Below are 25387 nucleotides of genomic sequence, written 5' to 3' on the forward strand. Positions count from 1 at the left end.
CAGGGAAACTTGTAGTCAATAATAGGCCAAGATCAAGCTGGGCAGAGTCTGTGTGAATCCGTGAAACAGTCCAAAGGTCAGGGCAGGCAGCACAGGGTCAGATTCCAGGAATAAAGCAGAAGTCGGTACATAGGCAAACAAAATGGTTTATACCACTTTTGCAGGATCTGGCAAACTAGTAAGACCAGTTGTTCTCTCATATCTAGAGAGTTGCCTTAAATAGCCAGCTGTTGGCTGGTGCATATTATGTACTGGTGCATTCACCTTTTAAGGGCCAAGGAGTGCAAGTGTGCCTTATGGAACACAGGAAGAGGCCTAGTAGCTAGGCTGTATTTTTTTAGATGGTATATAGTAGTCTGTCAGGTGATCAGTGAGCTGGAGGGCAGAGAGGGACCAGCAGGGCCCAGACCCTGGCCAGGAGCTAGGTGAGTAATGAGATGCCTCTGCCCACTAGAGAAAGCAGGATGGCTGCATACAAGGAGTGATGCCATTACAGTGGGCCCATAAATTTCTATGAACGTTGTATTGCACATCCATATACAACATCAATGAGAATAAATTAGCTATATTGATATAAATACCAATATCAACCTACCTGCAATGTGTACCCAGGCTCACATTGAAAAGATACCACATCATTTACCATGTATCTGTCCCCATTTTTAATGCCATTGGTTGGAATCAATGGTTCTGGACAAGCAATAAGTCCAACAGCTAATGGAATGAATAATAAAAGAACATTTATCATTATTGACATAACCTATAAAAGTAATGACCAGTATTTTTTACATTTTTTTAAATTCAGAGTTTGAATTGCCCCATTGAATGGTTGCTTTCAATCACATTCTAGCATGTAGGACATTTTTTAAAATAAGAGAAAGATTGTGATCAGTTGCTATCTTTGTCATTCCCACCTCTACCTCTCTCACCTTCTAGGAGAAGAGGGATCTGGGAGAAGGGAGATTCAATTGCCCCCTTTTGCAGATTCCCAGCCACCAAAGGCTCTATACAGTCGTAACATGGCTCTTTTTATAACTGTCATATATTTGAAGAACTGTTGTGTCTGAGAATATGGCTGTTCCAATTTTGTAAATGTGTTATATATAAAGAATATTAGCTATCAGACAATGACTTCATGAAAACTTTATACAGAAAAGGAAGAAATCACAGTTTATTATAAGATGATTTCTGTTGATACAAGTCCACTCATTGTATGTGCATTCAGCTCCATAAATTCATCGCATGAGCATAACCCATAAATGACCTTATCATGAATATGGTGTTCATTGATTTAATTATTTCTCTAATTTGTAAATGTTAGCCTCGTATATCATTTTTTAAAATTAATTGCTATGATATGCCTATTATGCTGTTGGAAAAAAACAAAAACTGATCTTTACATAAAGTGCACAGTAAATACAAGCAACAATTTGGCAGATTATAAAAAGGTTTACGCTATAGAGGCTTAAGCTTTGTATTCTACCTGAAATTCAATTTTACTCTAACACATACTACACACAATACTATAAGCAGACTTTCATTGTTGTGTAATACTATATTTAAACGCCAGACACAAAAGTTATACGAAATCTGATCGAAAATCTGCTTTCACAGAACAAATTGTTGTTCTATGTTATTCTTTCATTTGTATCCTAAACCTTGAAGAAGCAGTGTTCATTCTGTCTGCTGTTCTGATGGATTGCCTACTAGAATACAAGTAGAATAAAGTCAATCATTTAAAAATGTTCCTATTCAGTTCTATTCATATTACTATCTTAGCCTTTTCTGTTAACAGTGCCATAAAAGGTACGATAGATCTGTTTTTTTTTTGGAAGACTAATGGAAGCTATTGACATAAAGCAATTGTTAGCTTTTTTCTATGGTTTCAGTGTTTCTGATGGTAACAAAGATACTGCAGACTACTATTACTGCCATCAAAACCAATGGATTTGCAATACATTGGAATATAGTGCTGATTTGAACAGTAAGGTTGGTATTAGACCTCCTCCCAAATCTGCATCCCAGGCTCCACCTGACATATGTCTTTCTGCTAAATTCTATGCAAGTTTTGAAAACTGCAGAGGCAGTAATTCCCTTAGTCTTCAAAAGTATTGTTGAGCAAACTGAAATTAACAAAGTGGACTTAGATCCGAATCTCAGGAAAAATTTTATTAGTCACAAAGCCAAATTTCCTCACTTTACATGGTAGCTAATATATTTTTTCCGAAGTGGTGGTAAAAAAAAATAATATATATACTCACCTCATCCACTCTTTCACAGAGCGGACATCAAGGCAATCTTGATAAAAAGAAAAAGGCACCAAATCTCTCACTTGTTGATGTGTGACATCACCACGTCATCACGTAGGCCCAGTGTGGTGACATCATCAGTGATGATTTACCTCTGAAAGGCCTCAATGTGACTGTCAGATGCCGCGATCAACGCTAAATACACCATCCAAGAGGCTCAATGAAGGGGGGGGGGGGGGCAGCACAATCACTGTTCCCCGTTATAGCACCAGATACATATAATGGAATACGATTTGTGACAAATCATAACAAATTTATTTGTGAGCTTCAGAGAAGCAGCCAAAACAAATGTTTTATTTCTTCACTCATCTCTATTGAAAAGGGAAGTAACAAGAATGTATGGTGGGTTCCCGCATGTTAGCAGTGTATGCACTATATACTACCAGAAATAATGAATGTCAGGATTGTTACTAGAAAATATTGGAAGCCAAAGCTAATTTCTAAAAGGGTCCCTTCCCTCCTCAGTATAGGATAGATAGATGGATAGATAGATAGATAGATAGATAGATAGATAGATAGATAGATATGCAATATTAGATTTAATATCTGCTTATACAGAGATAGTCTGAATGTTGCCTTGTTATGTATGTATGATTAGCTTAGAAATGCATGTATATTTTTATCATTTGAAAAGTATAAGAGAAACATGAAATCAATAAGCACAACAACAAGCCTTGACAAAGTAGATATGGATTTTGTTAATGGCACAAAAATTAACTCCATAAACTTCATGTTCTATTATATTAATGAGGAGAATACCCAAAAAAGGAAATAAAGCTATAACAGACACTATTTCAATTGGCATATAAATGTACTGTATAATCTCAGACAGAAATCCAATATGTGACATAAATCAAAGGGTTTGTTCAGCTTGTAAAATAAGCCTATAAACTAATTAGTTTCTAACACACTTAAATGAGAAACAGTATATAAAACCATTCTGTTTTCACTGTAAGTTAAAAAAGACCCATAAACTCTCCTGACATGTCTGTTTTGGCAACTAGTTGCATCTCCTTTGTAATAACAATTATGGAGCATGTATTCTTATGACTCTATGATATGTCGTTCCTTCATTATTCCTGCTAGAAGTCATGAACAAATTGATAGTTTTCAATAAAGGTGTTACCAGTTGGGGGGGGGGGGTTCGCCCCAGATGTCAGGGCTGTCAGCTATACAGGCAGCGAACTGCGAGACAGAGTTCAAAATTAGAGCAGGTAATGTAGTGAGAGTCTAGCCTAAAGCGGCAACGGCGCGACAAGCCCATGCGCATCCTGCCATTGCCATTTGCTCGGGTCGGAGTCTGGTCTGATGAGCAGCAGAGCAGCCTGGAGTGACAGTCTCAGAGAAACAGAGGGCGGGCCGGGGAGGTCATGTGGGTGCCACCGCCACAGGGGCATTAGCCTATGAAGTAGCGTGCGCGCATTGAGAAGGCAGGGAGCGCGCACGCCTATCTCACTAGTCATTCACTTGTGTGTATCCTCACCGCCGGACGCTCACCTTCCAGGAAAACCCAGTCCTCTTTTCTTGCAGGCTTGGCTTGCTCCTCCAGTGCTCCTACAGCTGTTGTGTACGGCCTGCCTGTGCCTGAAGTGACGACCACGTTGTGTGTGTCACAGACAGTTTGTGTCTCTCTGCAGATACACTGAGCCTTCAGTTTAAAAAAGCATTGGTGACGGTGTGTACCGTGTTTGGCAGTTAGGAGTGTGCAAAGGCAACAGATTAGACAAACAGACTAGAGAAGAGAGATATTTCTTTCAGTTAACTTAAGGGGCTTTCTTCCTTGAATTTTCAATAGGGGGAGGGGTGTTGAGGATTCTCAAGACTGCTGCCAGCCAGTGCCTGTCTGGCATCAATGAAAACTCCAGCCCACTCTATAAAAATATAACATGATCCGCCCCGTCAGGTGAACCTATAAAAAAAATATATATATAAAAGCTGTGCAAAAACAGAAATTTTTTCTTCACCTTGCCTCACAAAAAGTGTAATACCAAGCGACCCAAACAGTCATATGTACCACAAAATGGTACCAAACCATCATTGCAAAAAAATAAACACATTGGGTATCGCTGTGTCATTAAAAAAAATAAAAACGTGGTAAAACTGCAATTTTTTGGTCACTTTGCCTCACAAAAAAGTGTAATACCAAGTGTCCAAAAAGTCATATGTACCCCAAATTGGTACCAAACCATCACCGCAAAAAAATATATATATTGGGTATCGCTGGGTCCATAATGACCTGCTCTATGAATATATAATGCAATAACCATTGTGTAGTTGCTATAGGTTTCCAAATACCATTGCAGAGCCTTAATGCCAAGTTGGTAGGGGATATTCATATATAAAGAGACTACATCAGCAGTAACCCAAGTATAGTTTGTCTGCCATCTAAAATTTTCAAAGTTTTGTAAAACCATACATGTGTCTTTTAAATAGCCTGACATAAGTGGGACTAAAGGTTGTAAAAGGGAGTCAAACCACTCTGAAACTCTTTCAGAGTAGGAACCAATGCCTGCAACAATGGATCTAAGAGGTGGTGGAAATCCCGCCTTATAGATTTTACGTAACGTATAAAAAATAGGAGTGACTGCATATTCCACAAAAATGTAGTCAATTTATTTTTTGCTAAGGATACCCAAAGCAAAACCCTCTTGTAGAATGGCCATCATATGGCTGATAAATGTGGAGCGGATTGTTCTTTAAAGGTCAACTATGTATGTAAATCGCTTAGCATATTCATTATCTTTGTTTTATATACCTCAATATCTAATAAGACAACAGCTTCCCCCTTATCAGCTTCCTTGATAACCACATTCGGCATACCAGCAAGTGCCTGGAGCACAACATATTAATCTCTGGACAGATTATTTTTGACATTTCAGAATTTTACATCATCGTTTAATAAACATAGATCCTTCTCCATTAAATCCTGGAAGTGGTCAAGAGCCTGTGATCTGGACTGAACAGGATAAAAATCCCTGTTAGAAGTTGTTAAGGACCCAGAGGTATTCACCTAAATATCATCCACACATATCCTGGAGAGAAACAACATGTGCCAAATCAACAAAATCAATTGTTGCCGTAGCCCCCTGTGGGACGCCCTCTTGTGACATAGCACAGGGAGCGGTGGCAATAGCAGATGCTACTTGCTGACAGCCTTCAACAGCCTATGCATCACAACATGTGTCAATATTGGCTGCAAAATGCTTTTTAAGAGTTAAATTCCTAGCAAGGCAATTAACGTCAATAATGGTGCGATACAAATCAAAATGGCAAGATGGTGAAAATGATAGTCCCATTTTCAAGAGAATCTCTTGTGCCATAGATAATATCATGGAGGAGAGATTGATTACCTGTACGTCCTCAGTGTCTATTTGCGGCGGGACAGGCATCTGCGACCTCTTGCGGTGCTTCCTCCCCGCCCGTTGTTTTTCGCTGATTGCTGATCTCCCACATGTTTCCTGGCCAGTGGATGTTTCACCAGGATTGCTAGCCAAAGGTAATGGAGTTGTAACTGTTTCAGGGGCTGAGTCGGTGGAGTCCAACTCGGTTGAACTAAATGATACTCCAGAGGTGTGACTTTTTTTTAGAACGGGTAAATTTTTATGTGATCGAATGCAGAGTTATAGCCTTTGTGCTTGGCCATAAGTACACTGTATTTGTATTATAATCCATGAGATCTCTGTTATACTTATTCTGTTTGAATTGAATAAGTTCCTCTGCCAATTTATTAAGGTTCTCTTTGAGCTTATCATCCAGGATTTTTTGTGTTTATCAATTGATGTTTTATTAAGACATAATTTTTTTTATGTTTAATAAGGGTTTCTTTCTCCAGATCTCTGGAGTTTCCATGGGTGCCAAATTCTGACCGTCGATTGCCAACATTTTTATGGCGTGGTGGGAGAAGAATTTTTTATTTTCTGATGTCAATCCTTTTGTTGTCTTATCAAACAGTGTTGTCTGTGCATGGCATTGTAGGCTCTCTTGTATAGTTTTTATCTCAAAGGGCAAGTCTTTTAGAGCTTGTTCCTCATGTTCAATTATGAGTTGCATCAATTTAAACGAACAATGAGATAAAGTCTCTTGCCATTGAACAAGAAAAAGGTCTGAATACACAGTAGTCGGTTTCTTTTTCAATGTTAATCCCCGTGGTATCATATTTGTATCCACATATTTCTTAGGGATGTAAGATCCCACCACGTGCGCAGTTCTTTAGTTAAAAGTTTTTACAATGATGTCATTTGAATTTTGAGATCCAAGGTTTCCTGTGTCATTGGGTCCGATGTATTAAAATATACTGTCATTTTTTTTTCATTCAGTCCTGAGTATGCCATTTATGTCATTACTTGCAAAGATTGCTTGCTGCAATATGTAGGTTGTGCCACTGAACATATTAAGGTCAGAATTAGGAAACACTTGTCTGATATGCCACATTACAAAACACACAATTTTTCAGCAGCCATTTTCCACTTTGCCACTTTGCCACTGTTCACAAAGGCAGAATTGCTGCATTTGTAGTGCAGGGGGTGGAATGGATTTCTTCACCTATTAGAGGGGGCAACCACAGACAGAAGCTTCTAAGTAGGGAAGCTTTTTGGATGTTCAGATTAGGGACTTGTGTTCCAGGTGGTCTGAATAGAAAATATGATCTAGTTATTGAGTATAAATGAATGTTTTTATGAAACTTGGATCCCTTCCGGATCATTACAATCTTTTTTTTTATATATTCCACCCCTGTTTTCAGCACTGGTTTTTCCTTTGTTGGAGGAACAGGTGTTTGGAATTATTTGATTTTTTGTAATCATACCCTGGTGTATAAGAAGTGGATTTGCTTTAGTTTTAATATGTCATGATAAAGGACCAACATGTCTAGGGTCCGAAACTCTTAGACTACACTGATGTTTGTATTTTATTTGCTATAAAAAAATAATTATTTTTATGAGAAGCTGGATCTGCGGCTTTTTGGGATTTGTCTGACCCTGTCTAGGTCTTTCATCCGTGCCTACCTTAGCAGCCTACACAGGTGAGCACTGCAGTGTTTGCTCTGTCTTTGAAGGATATATATATATATATATATATATATATATTCAGAGGTGGCCTGTGATGGTCTTCAATCTGTGGTACTAGGACTTTTCTTCTACAGTAGTTCTCAACATTCATAGCAAAAATGTTCAAATGGAGCAATAAGCAATTAGAGATTAGTGAATTTCTTCAAAATTAGATTTGGCTGCTTTTCCAAATTTTAAAAGCACTTTTTTTTTAAAAGTAGTAGGTGCGATGACCGGGATCTATGATTGTGCCGCTCCCCATCATTGTACCCCTCACACAGACCCAGATGATGTCACGCCGGCCAGTGTGGTGACGACACACATCACAACAACACAAGATTTTGGACAAGATCTTCAGTTAAGATTTCAACACTATTTCAGGTTGAATTGATTCGCTACAAGGAAATTCGGCTTTACTGCAAATCAAATTTATCCTGAAATTCTGATCAAATTCTACTTAGTTGGGTTTGATTTGCTCAACTCTATAAACGATCATTAATGGGAATGTGTCACCAGGATCATGGACTATCACCTGAAGTAATACATGAGTAGTACTGCACATAAGGAGTCTCCAGGTCATTCTTTATTATTTTGCTACTGTCTCTTCCTATTTCTTTGTGTTTAGGGTTTAAAGCCTTGCTGAAATACATTGTAGAGACTGCTGTGAATGCGCACCCAAATCCTATCTATTATTATTTTAGCACAGCATCCCAGACTGTGTATTTTGGTGTAGCTTTGGGAGCAGACAATGGGAGAACAGAGGGCCATCAAAAAACAAACAAACAAAAAAAAAACACTCAACTTCTTATGTGTATTACTGCTTATGTATCACTGCAGAGTAGTGATGGATGAACATCGGCCAGGACGATTCGCAAACGCGATCAAATGTTCGCGAACCGCATGTTCGTGGTGGGCCCCAGTCACTTTAATACAGGTGAATCTGAAAAGCCTTCATGTCATAATAGCAGCCACCAAATATTTACTAGAAGTGCACAAATCATCCCACAACATGGACAGTAACATACCAAATGAGGATCGATGGCAAAAGTTCCCACAAAAAATATGTATTTTAATCAGGGGCCATTTTTATGCATCTTAAAGGAAAACTCTAAAAAATTTGCCCTGCTGGAGCCTAGAAAAATTGTATTTTAGACCACGGGAAAACAGACCCCAAACATTAGGCATTCACCAGACAGAAAACATCAAGTGATTATGTGGCTGGAGGTATATTAGATGGTCAATGGATATCAATTTCATTGCAGGCCAGTGGACTATAGGCCCCAAACATTATTCATTCACCGTACAGAAAAGAACAATTGATACTGTGGCTGGAGGTACATTAGGCGGTCACCGTATGACAATTTTACTGTTGTGAGCTAGGCAAGTGTGCTTATCGGTCACAATCCCTCCTGCTGCGCTAATCTCCCTTTTGAACACAACACTCGACAAGGGACAAGCCAAGAGTTCTATGGCAAATTGTGCCAGGTCTGGCCACAGGTCAAGCCTGCACACCAAGTAGTCAAGGGGTTCCTCACTTCTCAGAGCATCCACATCGGCCGTTAACCCGATGTAGTTAGACACCTGTCACTCTAGGTGTTCCCTGAGGCTGTGCCCCGAGGGTTGCTATTGATGGGTTGGCTGCGAGAATGATCTCATATCCGAAGTGACCAACACATCTGCAAACCGCCCTCTGAGCTGTAGGATTGGTACCTGCAACTGTTTCTCTGTGGATGGAAATTCCTCTGCCAGCGCCCGCAACAGCAGAATGCATCATTCTCGAATCAAGGCCTGGAAATGCTGCATTTTGACAGCACTTTGTGATGCTGGTAATATGTCCAGCATTTTGTGTTTGTACCAGGGGTCTTTATACGTTGCCACCAAATACTGGTCCTTGCCCTTTATGCTATTTATACGGGGGTCCCTCTTAAAATGCTGGAGCATGAAGGCCCCCATTTGCACTAAATTGGAAGCGGTGGAGCGGCCTAGCACCTGCTCATCTCCCAGGAGAAGGTCATCCTCGGTCTCCTCCCCCGTCCACGGACAACACCCAGAATCCCAGAAACGTTTAAAGCCTGCTCTTCTTGCACCTTCTCCTCCCCCCAGGCACTATTCTCCTCTGACTCCTCTTCAGACTCCTGCTGCCTTTTCCAAGATGGATAATCCCCCCAGGGAATTGATTCAGCATTACGACTTCCTCATGTTCCTGCTCCTGCTCCTCGACTGCTTGATCAATGACACAATGCAATGCACACTCCACAAAGAAGGCGTAAGGTTTGATGTCACTGATGGTGCCCTGGCTGCGACTGACCAGTTTGGTAATCACCAAATCCACACAGATGTCATGGGTTGCATGCTTGACAGCTGTCAGAAGGTTCATCCAGTGGGCAGTAAAAGTTATGTACCTTCCCTGCCCGTGTTTGCTAGACCATGTGTCTGTGGTCAGATGTATCTTAGCACCGACACTGTGTGCCAGAGATACATTCACTTTCTGCTGAACATGACCATATAGCGCTGAGATGCCTTTCTGTGAGAAAAATTTCCTTCCTGGGAACTTCCATTGCGGTGTGCCAATGGCAAAAATTTTCTAAAGGCATCTGAGTCCATAAGTTTATATGGCAGTAGTTGGAGGGCTAGCAGTTCCGACAAGCTGGCGGTCAGCCTTTGGGCAAGAGGGTTATCCAGCTTCATCAACTTTTTACGTTTGAACATTTGGGCCACGAAAGTCTGCCTTTTGCCAGATAAACGCGTCGACGGCATGGTGGAATGTGGAGTGGAGGACAAATGGAAGGAGAGAGGAGAAGGAGAAGAGGCAGGACTTGGAGCTCAGGGAGTGTGGCTTTGTGGGTTCTGACAGTGTTGCTCCCATTGGGCTCGGTCATGGGAGGCTAGGTCGTCCCTAGGTGAATGTTGGGTTTACCCCGAGTTATGGGTCGACAGCACAGGCTGCAGATGGCAATACTATTGTCAGCAGTGGACACGTTAAAAAAGGCCCACACTGCGGAGCCATGTGACGGTATCCTGGGAGTGCCAGATGTGACTGTGCATAGTGGATGGCTCTCTCTATATACATTTGCAGTTATCTTTTTGCCTCCTGTGCACTGTGAGTTCTGCCTGCTTCTCCTACTTCTACCACCTATCTGCTGCTCTGTCTCTCCCTCTGAACTCCCCTCCCCTTCCTCTCTTGTGGGCACCCACGTGACATCCATTGACACGTCATCATCGTCACCTTCACCACCACTGACATTAGAGATCTCGGAGTAGGCAGCAACAGCGGGGACCTCCGTCCTTGGGATGATCTGGTTACTGTCATCAGACCTCTAGGTGGCGGCTGTTGCTACACCCTCTTTCTCATCTGCTGTCAAGAATGGCTGCATATCGGTAAGGACTGGGAATGGATGGCAAAATAATTCCTCTGACTCGAGTGGAGGGGCTGTGCTGGTGGTGGTAGTGGTGGTGTCTTTTGGGGGTGCACACAGCAGAGAGTGAGGAAGGTGCAGATACAGAGGACAAAGAGGGTGCAAAAGTTGAAAGCTCAAAGAGCCACTTAACCAACTTTGGTGCGTCGTTTGATATAATCGCACGCACCTTCTCCAACCTCCCACTTAGGCTCTGGCCTGATGCACCTGCGTGACCCCTACCATCCCTGCGGAATGGCCTGCCTCTTCCTCTGCCAATCATTTTCAAAATTACCCTGTTACAACGTCCCTATAGAAGAGAAGTATTTGTGGAAGCAGGTATATAGAACCCCTTTAATGGTTAATTGCTGGAAGCAGCTATATCAAACCGCTTAATCAGTTTATTTTGGGGGGCAACAGGTATATCACTTCAGTTGCAATTAGTTGTTCCAATAGCGTTTGTCCCTTTGTATAGCTGCAGTATTTCAGCAGAACCACACACAATTGCTGCACAATACAAATGCACTATATAGAAATTATATTATAGTTGTTTCACACCCCTGCCTTGATTAGTTTTCTGGGGGGCAACTGTTATATCACACCAGTTGCATTTAGTTGTTCCAATAACGTTAGTCCCTCTGTATAGTTGCGGTATCTCAGCAGAACCACACACAACTGCTGCACAATACAAATGCACTATATGGAAATTATATTATAGGTATATTACACCGCTGCCTCAATCAGTTTTTTTGGGGGGCAACTGGTATATCACATCAGTTGCATTTAGTTGTTCCAATAGAGTTTGTCCCTCTGTATAGCTGCGGTATCTCAGCAGAACCACACACAACTGCTGCACAATGCAAATGCACTATAAAGAAAGCATATTATACGTATATCACACCCTTGCCTCAATCTGTTTTTTGGGGGGGCAACTGGTATATCACATCAGTTGCAATTAGTTGTTCCAATAGCGTTAGTCCCTCTGTATAGTTGCGGTATCTCAGCAGAACCACACACAACTGCTGCACAATACAAATGCACTATATAGAAATTATATTATAGTTGTTTCACACCCCTGCCTCGAATAGTTTTTTGGGGGGCAACTGTTATATCACACCAGTTGCATTTAGTTGTTCCAATAGCGTTAGTCCCTCTGTATAGTTGCGGTATCTCAGCAGAACCACACAGAACTGCTGCACAATACAAATGCACTATATGGAAATTATATTATAGGTATATTACACCGCTGCCTCAATCAGTTTTTTTGGGGGGCAACTGGTTTATCACATCAGTTGCATTTAGTTGTTCCAATAGCGTTTGTCCCTCTGTATAGCTGTGGTATCTCAGCAGAACCACACACAACTGCTGCACAATGCAAATGCACTATATAGAAAGCATATTATACGTATATCACACCCCTGCCTCAATCAGTTTTTTGGGGGGGCAACTGGTATATCACACCAGTTGCAATTAGTTATTACAATAGTGTTTGTCCCTGGGTATAGCTGCAGTATCGCAGCAGAACCACACACAACTGCTGCACAATACAAATGCACTATATGGAAATTATATTATAGGTATATTACACCGCTGCCTCAATCAGTTTTTTTGGGGGGCAACTGGTATATCACATCAGTTGCATTTAGTTGTTCCAATAGAGTTTGTCCCTCTGTATAGCTGCGGTATCTCAGCAGAACCACACACAACTGCTGCACAATGCAAATGCACTATATAGAAAGCATATTATACGTATATCACACCCTTGCCTCAATCTGTTTTTTGGGGGGGCAACTGGTATATCACATCAGTTGCAATTAGTTGTTCCAATAGCATTAGTCCCTCTGTATAGTTGCGGTATCTCAGCAGAACCACACACAACTGCTGCACAATACAAATGCACTATATAGAAATTATATTATAGTTGTTTCACACCCCTGCCTTGATTAGTTTTCTGGGGGGGAACTGTTATATCACACCAGTTGCATTTAGTTGTTCCAATAGCGTTAGTCCCTCTGTATAGTTGCGGTATCTCAGCAGAACCACACACAACTGCTGCACAATACAAATGCACTATATGGAAATTATATTATAGGTATATTACACCGCTGCCTCAATCAGTTTTTTTGGGGGGCAACTGGTATATCACATCAGTTGCATTTAGTTGTTCCAATAGAGTTTGTCCCTCTGTATAGCTGCGGTATCTCAGCAGAACCACACACAACTGCTGCACAATGCAAATGCACTATATAGAAAGCATATTATACGTATATCACACCCTTGCCTAAATCTGTTTTTTGGGGGGGCAACTGGTATATCACATCAGTTGCAATTAGTTGTTCCAATAGCGTTAGTCCCTCTGTATAGTTGCGGTATCTCAGCAGAACCACACACAACTGCTGCACAATACAAATGCACTATATAGAAATTATATTATAGTTGTTTCACACCCCTGCCTCGATTAGTTTTTTGGGGGGCAACTGTTATATCACACCAGTTGCATTTAGTTGTTCCAATAGCGTTAGTCCCTCTGTATAGTTGCGGTATCTCAGCAGAACCACACACAACTGCTGCACAATACAAATGCACTATATGGAAATTATATTATAGGTATATTACACCGCTGCCTCAATCAGTTTTTTTGGGGGGCAACTGGTTTATCACATCAGTTGCATTTAGTTGTTCCAATAGCGTTTGTCCCTCTGTATAGCTGCGGTATCTCAGCAGAACCACACACAACTGCTGCACAATGCAAATGCACTATATAGAAAGCATATTATACGTATATCACACCCCTGCCTCAATCAGTTTTTTGGGGGGGCAACTGGTATATCACACCAGTTGCAATTAGTTATTCCAATAGTGTTTGTCCCTGGGTATAGCTGCAGTATCGCAGCAGAACCGCACACAACTGCTGCACAATACAAATGCATCTTAATATACTTCCTATGTTAGAAAGTATAAGTATATCACACCCCTCTGTATGTTTAATGTTTGTGCCCCACCTCCTTTAGGATTCACAGAATAGCATTGAAAAATGCATTGGGGAGATTTATTCAACCTATAGATTATGTAAATTTAGACTAGCTTGGTACGCATGCTCTAGATTTATCACAGTGCATTGGTGGGATGATAAAATAGGTGCATGGCTAGACACTTGCACAAGTAGAAATGGGGAAAAAAATTGGGAGGTAAATGTCACAAATTAGGCCATGGCCCTTTTCCAGTAATTCACATTGCCTAGTTTGGCTAGATATAGATAATTTCGATAAACCTAAATGTGTCACATTTTAACATAGTAAGAATGGTAAGAATTAGGGAATTGGAATCTATTTTCCATAGCTTACCTTACTCAGAGCTCTAGAATACAATTACAATAGTTGTCAATTTTATTTTAATAAAATTCAAATCGCTTGAAGAAATTATCTACTCCCAAAATCTATTTTTGTTAGAAGGGTCACCTTAAAATAAGTTACCTTGGATCTATAGCTAGAGGCAAACTCAACTGTAATCGTTAAAGGAATTTTGCAACAAGTGTTTAATTTCCTTGCAGCATCACCACATGGGAAATTAAGGATTGCACAGTTTTCATTTAAATCAATGCATGTCCTCCAGAGTAGGAAACAAAGAAACACCTTTTGGAACCAATCTCCACTTTGGCTAATAGTTGAGGGTCCTAAATGGGTAACTGTGCACTATTAACTCAACAATCCCTAACAAACTATTTAAGAAGCGTTTTTTAAACTAGACAACCCCTTCTAAGTTTGCTATACACATTATTGCTTCATTAGTTCTTAAAGCAGGTAACAGTAGTAGGGCACACCAGACACTTAATGCCACACGGAGGGTTAATTCACACGTTATTTATTAGAGGTAGTAACATATAATAATTATAATAATTAAAACATATTAAAAATACTAAAAAAATCTTTAAAACATATAATGTCCTTAAATGTATCCAATGGTGAATAGATGCAATGTTGTAACAAAAGGTAGTCTTTCTTGAGAGTTTTATAAACTCACACCTTATTGTGACCGGAGTAAAAGAACACCGATCCCTCTCTTCAAGCGCTTTTTATCCTCAAATGCCGTGTTTGTTTCTCATGGGATTAAGTTACCATACGCGTTTCGGAGCTTACTTTAGCTCCTTCTTCAGTGGTGGAGCTGGATTAAGCTCCGAAACGCGTATGGTAACTTAATCCCATGAGAAACAAACACGGCATTTGAGGATAAAAAGCGCTTAAAGAGAGGGATCGGTGTTCTTTCACTCTGATATCCAGGAAAGCTGGATACTTGCTGTTCTTTGCTGAGATTGGTATTTCTGGTGTAACCCTGCAAATCTGGACTATAACTATATTGAAGATTAGAGTGACCAGACCATCTCAAGAACAATGCATTGACACCCGACCACTGAGGATCCCGAAAATCTTCCAACATTACCGCAACAAGCCAAACCGCATTGTATCACTACCAACATCACCTTCACTGCACGTGGGATGCCACGAGTGAGGTAAATAGGTCCGGTATCAACTGAAACAGTGAGTAAACTATTCCGGTCTATTTTTGTAAGCAGGCAGTAAAAAACCTAGCGGTATTGCTACACCATTTGAGTGATTACCCTCTCAACGATCCCACCTGATCAATTGCTTTACTCCGGTCACAATAAGGTGTGAGTTTATAAAAATCTCAAGAAAGACTACCTTTTGTTACAACATTGCATCTATTCACCATTGGATACATTTAAGGACATTATATGTTTTAAAGATTTTTTTAGTATTTTAGTATTTTTAATATGTTTTAATTATTATAATTATTATATGTTACTACCTCTAATAAATAACGTGTAAATTAACCCTCCGTGTGGCATTAAGTGTCTGGTGTGCCCTACTACTGTTACCTGCTTTTTTAATTGTTCTAGAGGACTGGGTGAATCCTCTTGCAGGTGCACACATACCATTCTGGAGCAGCTGGTGAGCCCTCTCTAAGATTTGAATTTTAACCCTTCATTAGTTCTAGATGAAAAAAATATCAAATATGTTTCTACACCTAACATCATTGATGAAAACAAGTAAATATTCATGTGAGAATATGAGTACTATACCAGTGGGATACAGATATGTCCAACATTATCTTAGCTAAAATTTAGTTAAAAACTTCAATCTCTTATGAAACAAATTTAATACAATATTTCAGCATGTTAGCAAAACCCTTGACAGACTGCTATACACAACATAACCACTGGGTGGCCACACATAGACACACATAGGATAGACATCTTGTAACACAGGATCACAAAATCTCAGGATATGTTGAGCCAAAATGAAAAGTAAGGAATGAGACAGACCTGTATGTTTATTAATGTGGATCATTCAGTTTCTAATTAGTAATATTTAAATGAGTTATCCAAGAAGTTTATAGATTAAGCTAAGTCCACAAAATATTATAAAGTAAAAAAAAAATATACTCTTGTGATCCTTGGCTGTTTTTATTTACTTGTCCTGCAGTGATCATGTGACATGCATCCATATGATTACTGGAGCTAATCATTGTCTTCTACAGTCTTCTGCCCTGTCTTATCTACTACAACAGTAGTACAACAAGCTGTGGACATTTCAAAAAATAAAATAAAAATGAAAATCCATTGACTGAGACTTAATGCAAGGATCAACATAAACACAGAACAAAGCCAAAACCTCACAGTGAGGACCGCTGCTCCCATATAGTCACTGAACCATTTAAATGTGTTATCTATGTCTCTAATTAAAAACCCAATAAAGTGGAATGTGATATGTTCTCTAGTGGGCTTTCATTTTGTTCTTCCAAAGCCCTGGATAAAATTAAACTATGCAGTAATATAGAAAATTATCTCAGAAGACTACACCTGAAGGAGTATTTTTATTATGCAGAACCCATCCTAGGAGATAGGAGTGGAAATACAACAGGTAAGGAGTCCTTTAGACACAATATTTTGTGGACTTAGCTTAAAGAAAATGGTTTTGTGAGATGTCTCCCTGGGGCTACTGCTAGAAGAGATAGAAGACGTATTATTAATATTGTTAAGCAAGCAAAGCAGGAAGGGGACGTGGATGTTCTTGTCCATCTAGGGACAAATGACCTGGCTTGCAATGAAGTGTCAGAGGTGAAAAAATCTTTTATCACACTTGGTAATGATGTACAGGATTTTGCATCCACCATTTCATTTTCTGAAGTTCTGCCTGTGCATAATGTTCAGAATGATAGGCAGAGGCGCATAAAGGAGTTCAACATATGGCTTGGTAAATGGTGTCAAGAGCAAGGATTTGGCTTTGTTTCTCATGATAGCTCTACTTGGAATAGAAAGGAACTGTACAAAAAAGATGGTTTGCATCTTTCTCTCAAAGGAACAAATGTACTTAGTGAACAACTCCAAGAATTTGCGAAAGAGTATTTAAACTTGGAAGGGGGGGCAAAAGAGTGAAAATAAAAGAGTCCAATTGCCCCCCGAAACAATGCCAGAACAGGTCAGAAGCACAGAGGTTAAGAAATGATAAGCTCAGAGTTCTGTCTACAAATGCTCGCAGTTTAGGTAAAAAATCAATGAACTTGGGTCAATAATGGCATCTGAGAATGTAGATTTAGTGGCTGTTACGGAGACATGGTTTAATGAAAGAAATGACTGGGACATAACCATACCAGGGTACTCTTTATACAGAAGAGACAGAGAAGGCAAGAAAGGAGGAGGAGTGGCTCTGTATGTGAAAGATAGCATTAAATCTAACCTAATACAAGTTGGTGAGGCCAACATAGAGTCAGTTTGGGTTACATTGCAGTTTGCTAATCATGCAGTAACTCGTGTAGGTGTGATATATAGACCACCTGGTCAAGTTAAAGAACTAGATGATCTACTAGTTGAAGAAATAGCTAAAATGACAATGAAAGGAGAAGTTATCATTATGGGAAATTTCAATCTTCCAGATATAAACTGGAAAACCAAAATAGCAAGTTCTACCAGGAGTACAGATATTCTAAATTCCCTACTGGGGTTATCCCTACAACAAATGGTTGAGGAGCCAACCCGGAGGGAGGCCATTTTGGATTTGGTATTCACAAATGGGGATTCAGTATATGATGTCATTGTAGGCGAAACCTTGGGATCTAGTGATCACCAGTCAGTGTGGTTTAATATAAGAACTGTGAAAGAGTCCCACCACACAAAAACAAAAGTTTGAGATTTTAGAAAAACAGACTTTTCAAAAATGAAATTAGTAATATTCTTAATATTGCTCTAACTTCGTCTTTTAGAATATTCGTAATATTCTAAAAGGCGAAATTGGAGCAATATTACAAAATTTCGTAAAATACACATAGATTGTATTTAAGCTAATATACTGCTATAGTAATATTTTTTAATAGTGTACATATTTTACAAAACTTAAGTTCAGAAGAAGCAAAAAAAATTTGAGGAAAAAAAGGGATTATAGCACTATATTAGCTAAATTACAATCTATATGTGTATTTTACGAAATTTCGTAATATTGCTCTAACTTCGTCTTTTAGAATATTCGTAATATTCTAAGAGACGAAGTTAGAGCAATATTACGAAATTTCGTAAAATACACATATTAGCCTAGCCAAGAAAAAATTTGCAATACGTGATTGAATAAATCGCATATTTTTCGCGATAATTGGAATAATATGCGAATATTCGATTTCGACGAATATAACACGAATATTCAATCGAATATTCGCGAAATATCGCGAAATCGAATATGGCACCTCCCGCTCATCACTAGTCCTTATCAGACTGGAACAGATTACATGGAGTCCAGGAGAAATGGGACTACTTAAAAGGTGCATTATTGAAGGCAACAGAAAATTGCATTAGACTTGTCAGTAAAAGCAAAAAAAGGAAGAGACCACTGTGGTACTCAGCAGAAGTGGCCCAAATCATTAAAAATAAAAAGCTAGCATTTTGTAATTATAAAAAAAAACCAGAGCAATGAAGATAAGGAAATCTACAAGATTAGGCGCAGAAAGAGGCCAAGCTAGTTATAAGAATTTCTAAAGCTCAGGCAGAAGAAAAACTAGCTCAGTCTATGAAAAAGGGGGATAAGACATTCTTCAGATATATAAATGAAAAAAGGAAATTAAAACAAGGAATAACTAAATTAAAAACAAAGGACGGAAGGTATGTAGAAGAGAATAAAGGGCTAGCCGACTGCCTTAATGAATACTTCAGTTCAGTTTTTACAAAAGAAAAAGAAGGAGAAGGACCTCCACTAGAAAGGATGACTAATAAATCGTTTGATGCATGTGTCTTTACAGAGGAAGATGTTCTAAGTTTGCTGTCTAAAGTGAAGACAAATAAGTCACAGGGGCCTGATGAGATACACCCAAAATTATTAAAAGAGCTTAGTGGTGAGCTGGCAAAACCGTTAACAGATTTATTTAACCAATCATTAGTAACAGGAGTCGTCCCGGAAGATTGAAAATTGGCAAATGTCGTGCCCATTCACAAGAAAGGTAGTAGAGAGGAATCGAGCAACTATAGACCAGTGAGTCTGACATCAATAGTAGGCAAATTAATGGAAACCCTATTAAAGGATAGGATTGTGGAACATCTAAAATCCCATGGATTGCAAGATGAAAAACAACATGGGTTTACTTCAGGGAGATCATGTCAAACAAATCTTATAGATTTTTTTGACTGGGTGACCAAAATAATAGACGATGGAGGTGCAGTAGACATCGCATATCTAGATTTTAGTAAGGCTTTTGACACTGTCCCACATAGAAGACTTATCAATAAACTGCAGTCATTGAGCATGAACTCCCATATTGTTGAGTGGATTAGGCAGTGGCTGAGTGACAGACAACAGAGGGTTGTAGTCAATGGAGAACATTCAAAACAAGGTCATGTTACCAGTGGGGTTCCACAGGGATCTGTACTGGGACCAATTTTGTTTAATATCTTCATAAGTGATATTGCAAAAGGCCTCGATGGTAAGGTTTGTCTTTTTGCTGATGACACAAAGATATGTAACAGGGTTGATGTTCCTGGAGGGAAACGCCAAATGGAAAAGGATTTAGGAAAACTAGAAGAATGGTCAGAACTCTGGCAACTGAAATTTAATGTGGATAAGTGCAAGATAATGCACCTGGGGTGTAAAAACCCAAGGGCAGAATATAGAATATTTGACACAGTCCTGACCTCAGTATCTGAGGAAAGGGATTTAGGAGTAATTATTTCAGAAGACTTAAAGGTGGGAGACAATGTAATAGAGCAGCACGAAATGCCAGCAGAATGCTTGGATGTATAGGGAGAGGTATAAGCAGTAGAAAGAGTGAAGTGCTTATGCCGCTGTACAGAACACTGGTGAGACCTCACTTGGAGTATTGTGCGCAGTACTGGAGGCCATATCTCCAGAAGGATATAGATACTCTAGAGAGAGTTCAGAGAAGAGCTACTAAACTAGTACATGGATTGCAGGATAAAACTTACCAGGAAAGGTTAAAAGACCTTAATATGTATAGCTTGGAAGAAAGAAGAGACAGAGGGGATATGATAGAAACTTTTAAATACATAAAGGTAAATCAACTCGGTAACGGAGGAGAGCATATTTAAAAGAAGAAAAACTACCACAAGAGGACACAGTTTTAAATTAGAGGGGCAAAGGTTTAAAAGTAATATAAGGAAGTATTACTTTACTGAGAGAGTAGTGGATGCATGGAATAGCCTTCTTGCAGAAGTGGTAGCTGCAAATACAGTGAAGGAGTTTAAGCATGCATGGGATAGGCATAAGGCTATCCTTCATATAAGATAGGGCCAGGGACTATTCATAGGATTCAGATATATTGGGCAGACTAGATGGGCCAAATGGTTCTTATCTGCCGACACATTCTATGTTTCTATGTTTCTATGGCAAAATCCATCACTTTTTACACAGATGGGAGCCATCTATCCAACATTAGGACATGAGGGTCATACATCAATGAAAAACAATAAGGAAATCATCATTAAACCAGTAGACAAGAGTGGTGCTATGGTTAGAGATGAGCGCATTTCCACTTATGAAATTTGTTCACTCTTTGTTTGTTGGTAAAAGGTGAATTGCGTTATGGATTCCATTACCACGGACCATAATGCAATTATATGACGGAATGCACAACAGAATGCCTTTAGAGGCATTCCATTATTCATTACGTTATGATAGAAGTCTATGGGCTGCAAAACAGATCCGATCCATTAGGTATTCAATCATAGAATTGCGCTATGGTCCGTGGTAATGGAATCCATAACGCAATTGATCTTTTACCAACAAACAAAGTGTTGACGACTTTCATAAGTGGAAATTATGGTCATAATGGCATAATTAGAGATGAGCAAATCGACTTTGGATGAAACATCCAAAATCGATTTGCATAAAACTTTGTTCTAATACTGTACGGAGCAGGAGTTCCGTATAGTATTAGAATGGATTGGCTCCGATGAACAGAAGTTATTGCTCACGAGACTTCGAGCAAAAACTTAGTAAATGAATTTGTACTGTAAAAAAAAACATTTCCCAAACTCGGGTTCGGTTCCAAGGTACCACTACAGACTACAGCAGGCATCCTCAAACTTCTGCCCTCCATCTGTTGTAAAACTACAACTCCCACAAAGCCCTGCTGTAGGCTGATACCTGTAGGCTGTTCAGGCATGCTGGGAGTTGTAGTTTTGCAACAGCTGGAGGGCCGCAGTTTGAGGATGCCTGGACTACAGAATAAGGTTGTTAATTAACATATATATTTATATGACTGGAAGGATAGCATTTGACCAACAGACTTATGGTAATTTGTGTGTGTAGTTTTTTGAGAATTATGATATTGGAAGAAAGAGAATTTTAATTTCTAGAAAGAATTGAGGCTTATACTATTCTGCATAGATGTTCCCATGTTTAAAGATTACTAATTAAGATTACTTTTCTAAGAAATAAAGCCGAACAGTTGAAAGAATGAATTTTATTCAATTTTACAAGCCATGAAAATAGCTTTGTAACAAAATATAAGAATGTTCTGTTAATTTGACCTTCGTCATCCATTAATCATACTGTTATTGCACAGACCCCTATTCACTTTGGAAAGGTTAAGGCATTTTTGAGGAGAAAAAAAATATTTCTGTTAAATAAATTAAATGTCTGTGTAATGTAATAGCATTCCAAGCTCCTTTGTTTAATTTCAGTAATTGCAAAAGGTTTTCCATAATAAAAACAATAGTCTGAACTAGTGCAGATTACATAGTGACAATGAAAAATGCCTGTATGCCTCATGGTCTTAATATGGATTCTGCCTTTCCTATAAATTCAAAGGTTCAAAATAAATAGTTCATGTATTGTTCCAGACAAACACTGGTGTAAATGAATAATAACAATGAATAAGAAGTCATAGATGTCACAGAAGAACTAATCATCATAAAAACCTTATGAAATTAATTATATAAATAGAATGGCACAACATAGAAAGTTTGTCTATGAATAGAATTGAAAAGGTCATATGCACATAGCTATATTTTAGTTTTGTATCACATATGAAGATGAGCAAACTTTCTGATTCTAACAAATCCAAATTTTATGCGATTTCATTTAGGAGAATTGACATGAGAAGAGAGACTTGGCAATCAAAGCACTTTTGATTGTGGTCAAATTTATTTGGATCAGATACATTAACATAGGCAAATCAGACCCAAAGCAAATTTTAGGAATTTGCTCATTTCTAATCATACATATCTGAAATAAGGTGGTAATGCATTTCAATAGGGCCATATTTAGTCATCATGAAAATGGCAGCACACTTCATATGATGCAATGTTTTAAACCAAGTTCTATAAAACATTCAGGGGAAAACTCAGTCCATGATAAAACACCCAGGCAGAACTATGGGGTGAATTTATCATAAGGAAAATATTTGAAGCCAGGTTTGCTTGAGTATGTGTTAGAGTACTTTGCGCCACAATTATCAAATGTCATAGGTTGTTTGATAAATTTGGCTTGTCCTTAAACCTAACACTTTTGTCTAGAAAAGTTGCTCAAGTTTTCCTACTCCACTATACTCCTGGAGTGAGATTGCCTTTATGCCTCATTTAGCATAGAGCTGTATAGTGCTTTGTGCACTGCTATATACAGAGCGTTCCAGAGCAAGACTTTATGTGTAAGGAGGTATTATTCCCTAGAAGTAATGATTCTGGAAGAGAATACCTCAGTAAATCCAGTATGCTATCAAATGTCTATAGAATCCAAAATACAATGTATGTAATGGGGACATAAAGTAAAGGGCTAATGCACCGCTATGAAAGTTCTATTATGGCTCTGTACAAAGTAGAGCCATAATATGGACTTGTGCATGAACCCTAATCATTTGCATTTGTCCTGGGAATACTATCACCAGTCTCATCACCTAATGTCAGAAGTATGTTTTCGGACTCTTTGAAATCTGAATTTGAATGCACATTAGTAATTTATGGCATTTTAATGATAACTTACTCTTGTATTCCAGATGAAATCCTGCTGCTGATACACTGATATCAGTGTGGAAATGCAGGTATAGCTGATTTGATGTGCTGTTTAGTAGAGCTGGCACAGTTGTCCCTTAAAAAAGAAAAAAAAAGTGTGCTTAATTAAACAAAATACAGTTACTAGGTAGATAATATTGGAAAGATTATAAAGATTAAACTGTAAAATCCATATGATGATCAAGAAATAATCCACTTGTCAAGTTACAAAGTTACACAGTAATAATACTATCACTTGCACACTGAAGTATTTGCAGAAATATATATATTAAGTGCCAATTTTGAGGATATATTCAGTAAAATATAATTTTGACAAATATTTTTAATATAAATTTTTCTATATACTATATTACAGTAGCACTTGCTCAGGTGAAAGTAAACCTCCTTCATTGGAACCCTTTAACTATCAAATAAGGGAAACAAGTGGCAAACAATTGTAAAATATACAGTACATTAATTATTCACATTGTTGCATTTACAAGTACAGTACGTTAATAGAGCAGAGCTGTTGTGAGGAAGTCATATTCCCGGCAGCTGCTCTTTGGGCATTGTGCCTATGATGACTAATATTGCTAACTTGTGCTAACTTGAAGCAGTTAAAGAGGCTTTTGTGATTTGTAATGAGCACATAAATAATTATTTTTTTCTGTTTATGAGCAACTGAATGTCAGGCCTCCTTCAAATCTGTGAATGAGTCTTAGTTAGTAGCCTCTATCACAGAATCCATTGAAAAGGGACACAGTATTCAGCAATATTTTTCCTGGTAATAATGCTGGGTGGCATCATAAAAACTTGTTGAACATGTCAATAGGGTCTGTCGCGAAAAGTCTGTGTCTGTTACGTAATGGAACAGGCATTTTTTTTCTTTTTTCTTTTTCTACAGCTAAAACAGCACAAAAATTGAATAGAGGCTAAATAGCTAAATTAAATTTATATATTTTATATTTTTTTAATAATTGTAAAAAATGTGTAATTACTAATATATATATATATATATATATATATATATATATATATATATACGAAAACAGACAGCACATCCAGTGTGCTGTCCGTTTTCGTCTGCATTTTGTGGGTAAGCAGTGACACACTAGGACATAGCCCCCGCCATTTATGTTGTGAATTGGTGCTGCCATACTTTTCCTTTTATATATATGTATATATATATATATATATATATATATATACATATACATATACATACACTCAACTAAAGAATTATTAGGAACACCATACTAATACGGTGTTGGACCCCTTTTGCCTTCAGAACTGCCTTAATTCTACGTGGCATTGATTCAACAAGGTGCATTCTTTAGAAATGTTGGCCCATATTGATAGCATCTTGCAGTTGATGGAGATTTGAGGGATGCTCATCCAGGGCTTGAAGCTCCCGTTCCACCACATCCCAAAGATGCTCTATTGGGTTGAGATCTGGTGACTGTGGGGGCCATTTTAGTACAGTGAACTCATTGTCATGTTCAAGAAACCAATTTGAAATGATTTGAGCTTTGTGACATGGTGCATTATCCTGCTGGAAGTAACCATCAGAGAATGGGTACATGGTGGTCATGAAGGGATGGACATGGTCAGAAACAATGCTCAGGTAGCCCGTGGCATTTAAACGATGGCCAATTGGCACTAAGGGGCCTAAAGTGTGCCCAGAAAACATCCCCCACACCATTACACCACCACCACCAGCCTGCACAGTGGTAACAAGGCATGATGGATACATGTTCTCATTCTGTTTACGCCAAATTCGGACTCTACCATTTGAATGTCTCAACATAAATCGAGACTCATCAGACCAGGCAACATTTTTCCAGTCTTCAACAGTCCAATTTTGGTGAGCTTGTGCAAATTGTAGCCTCTTTTTACTATTTGTAGTGGAGATGAGTGGTACCTGGTGGGGTCTTCTGCTGTTGTAGCCCACCTTTCTTTCCCATTCTGACATTCAGTTTGGCGTTCAGGAGACTGTCTTGACCAGGACCACAACCTTACATGCATTGAAGCAACTGCCATGTGATTGGTTGACTAGATCGCATTAATGAGAAATAGAACAGGTGTTCCTAATAATTCTTTAGAAGAGTGTGTATATATATATATATATATATATAT

General features: G+C 38.8%; 1 protein-coding gene across 1 annotated transcript in view; it reads right to left on the minus strand.

Moving 5' to 3' along the window:
* Positions 1-25387, minus strand: part of CSMD1 (CUB and Sushi multiple domains 1) — a 2061198-nt gene that overhangs the window by 361599 nt on the left and 1674212 nt on the right. Inside the window, exons 37-38 of the mRNA XM_044291097.1 lie at positions 23244-23348; positions 596-714 (exon numbers count right to left, since the gene is read on the minus strand). Of these exons, the coding sequence (XP_044147032.1) occupies positions 596-714; positions 23244-23348 (224 nt within the window). The remainder of the gene's footprint in view (positions 1-595; positions 715-23243; positions 23349-25387) is intronic.

The sequence above is a fragment of the Bufo gargarizans genome, chromosome 4 (assembly GCF_014858855.1).
Source record: "Bufo gargarizans isolate SCDJY-AF-19 chromosome 4, ASM1485885v1, whole genome shotgun sequence".
NCBI lineage: Eukaryota > Metazoa > Chordata > Amphibia > Anura > Bufonidae > Bufo > Bufo gargarizans.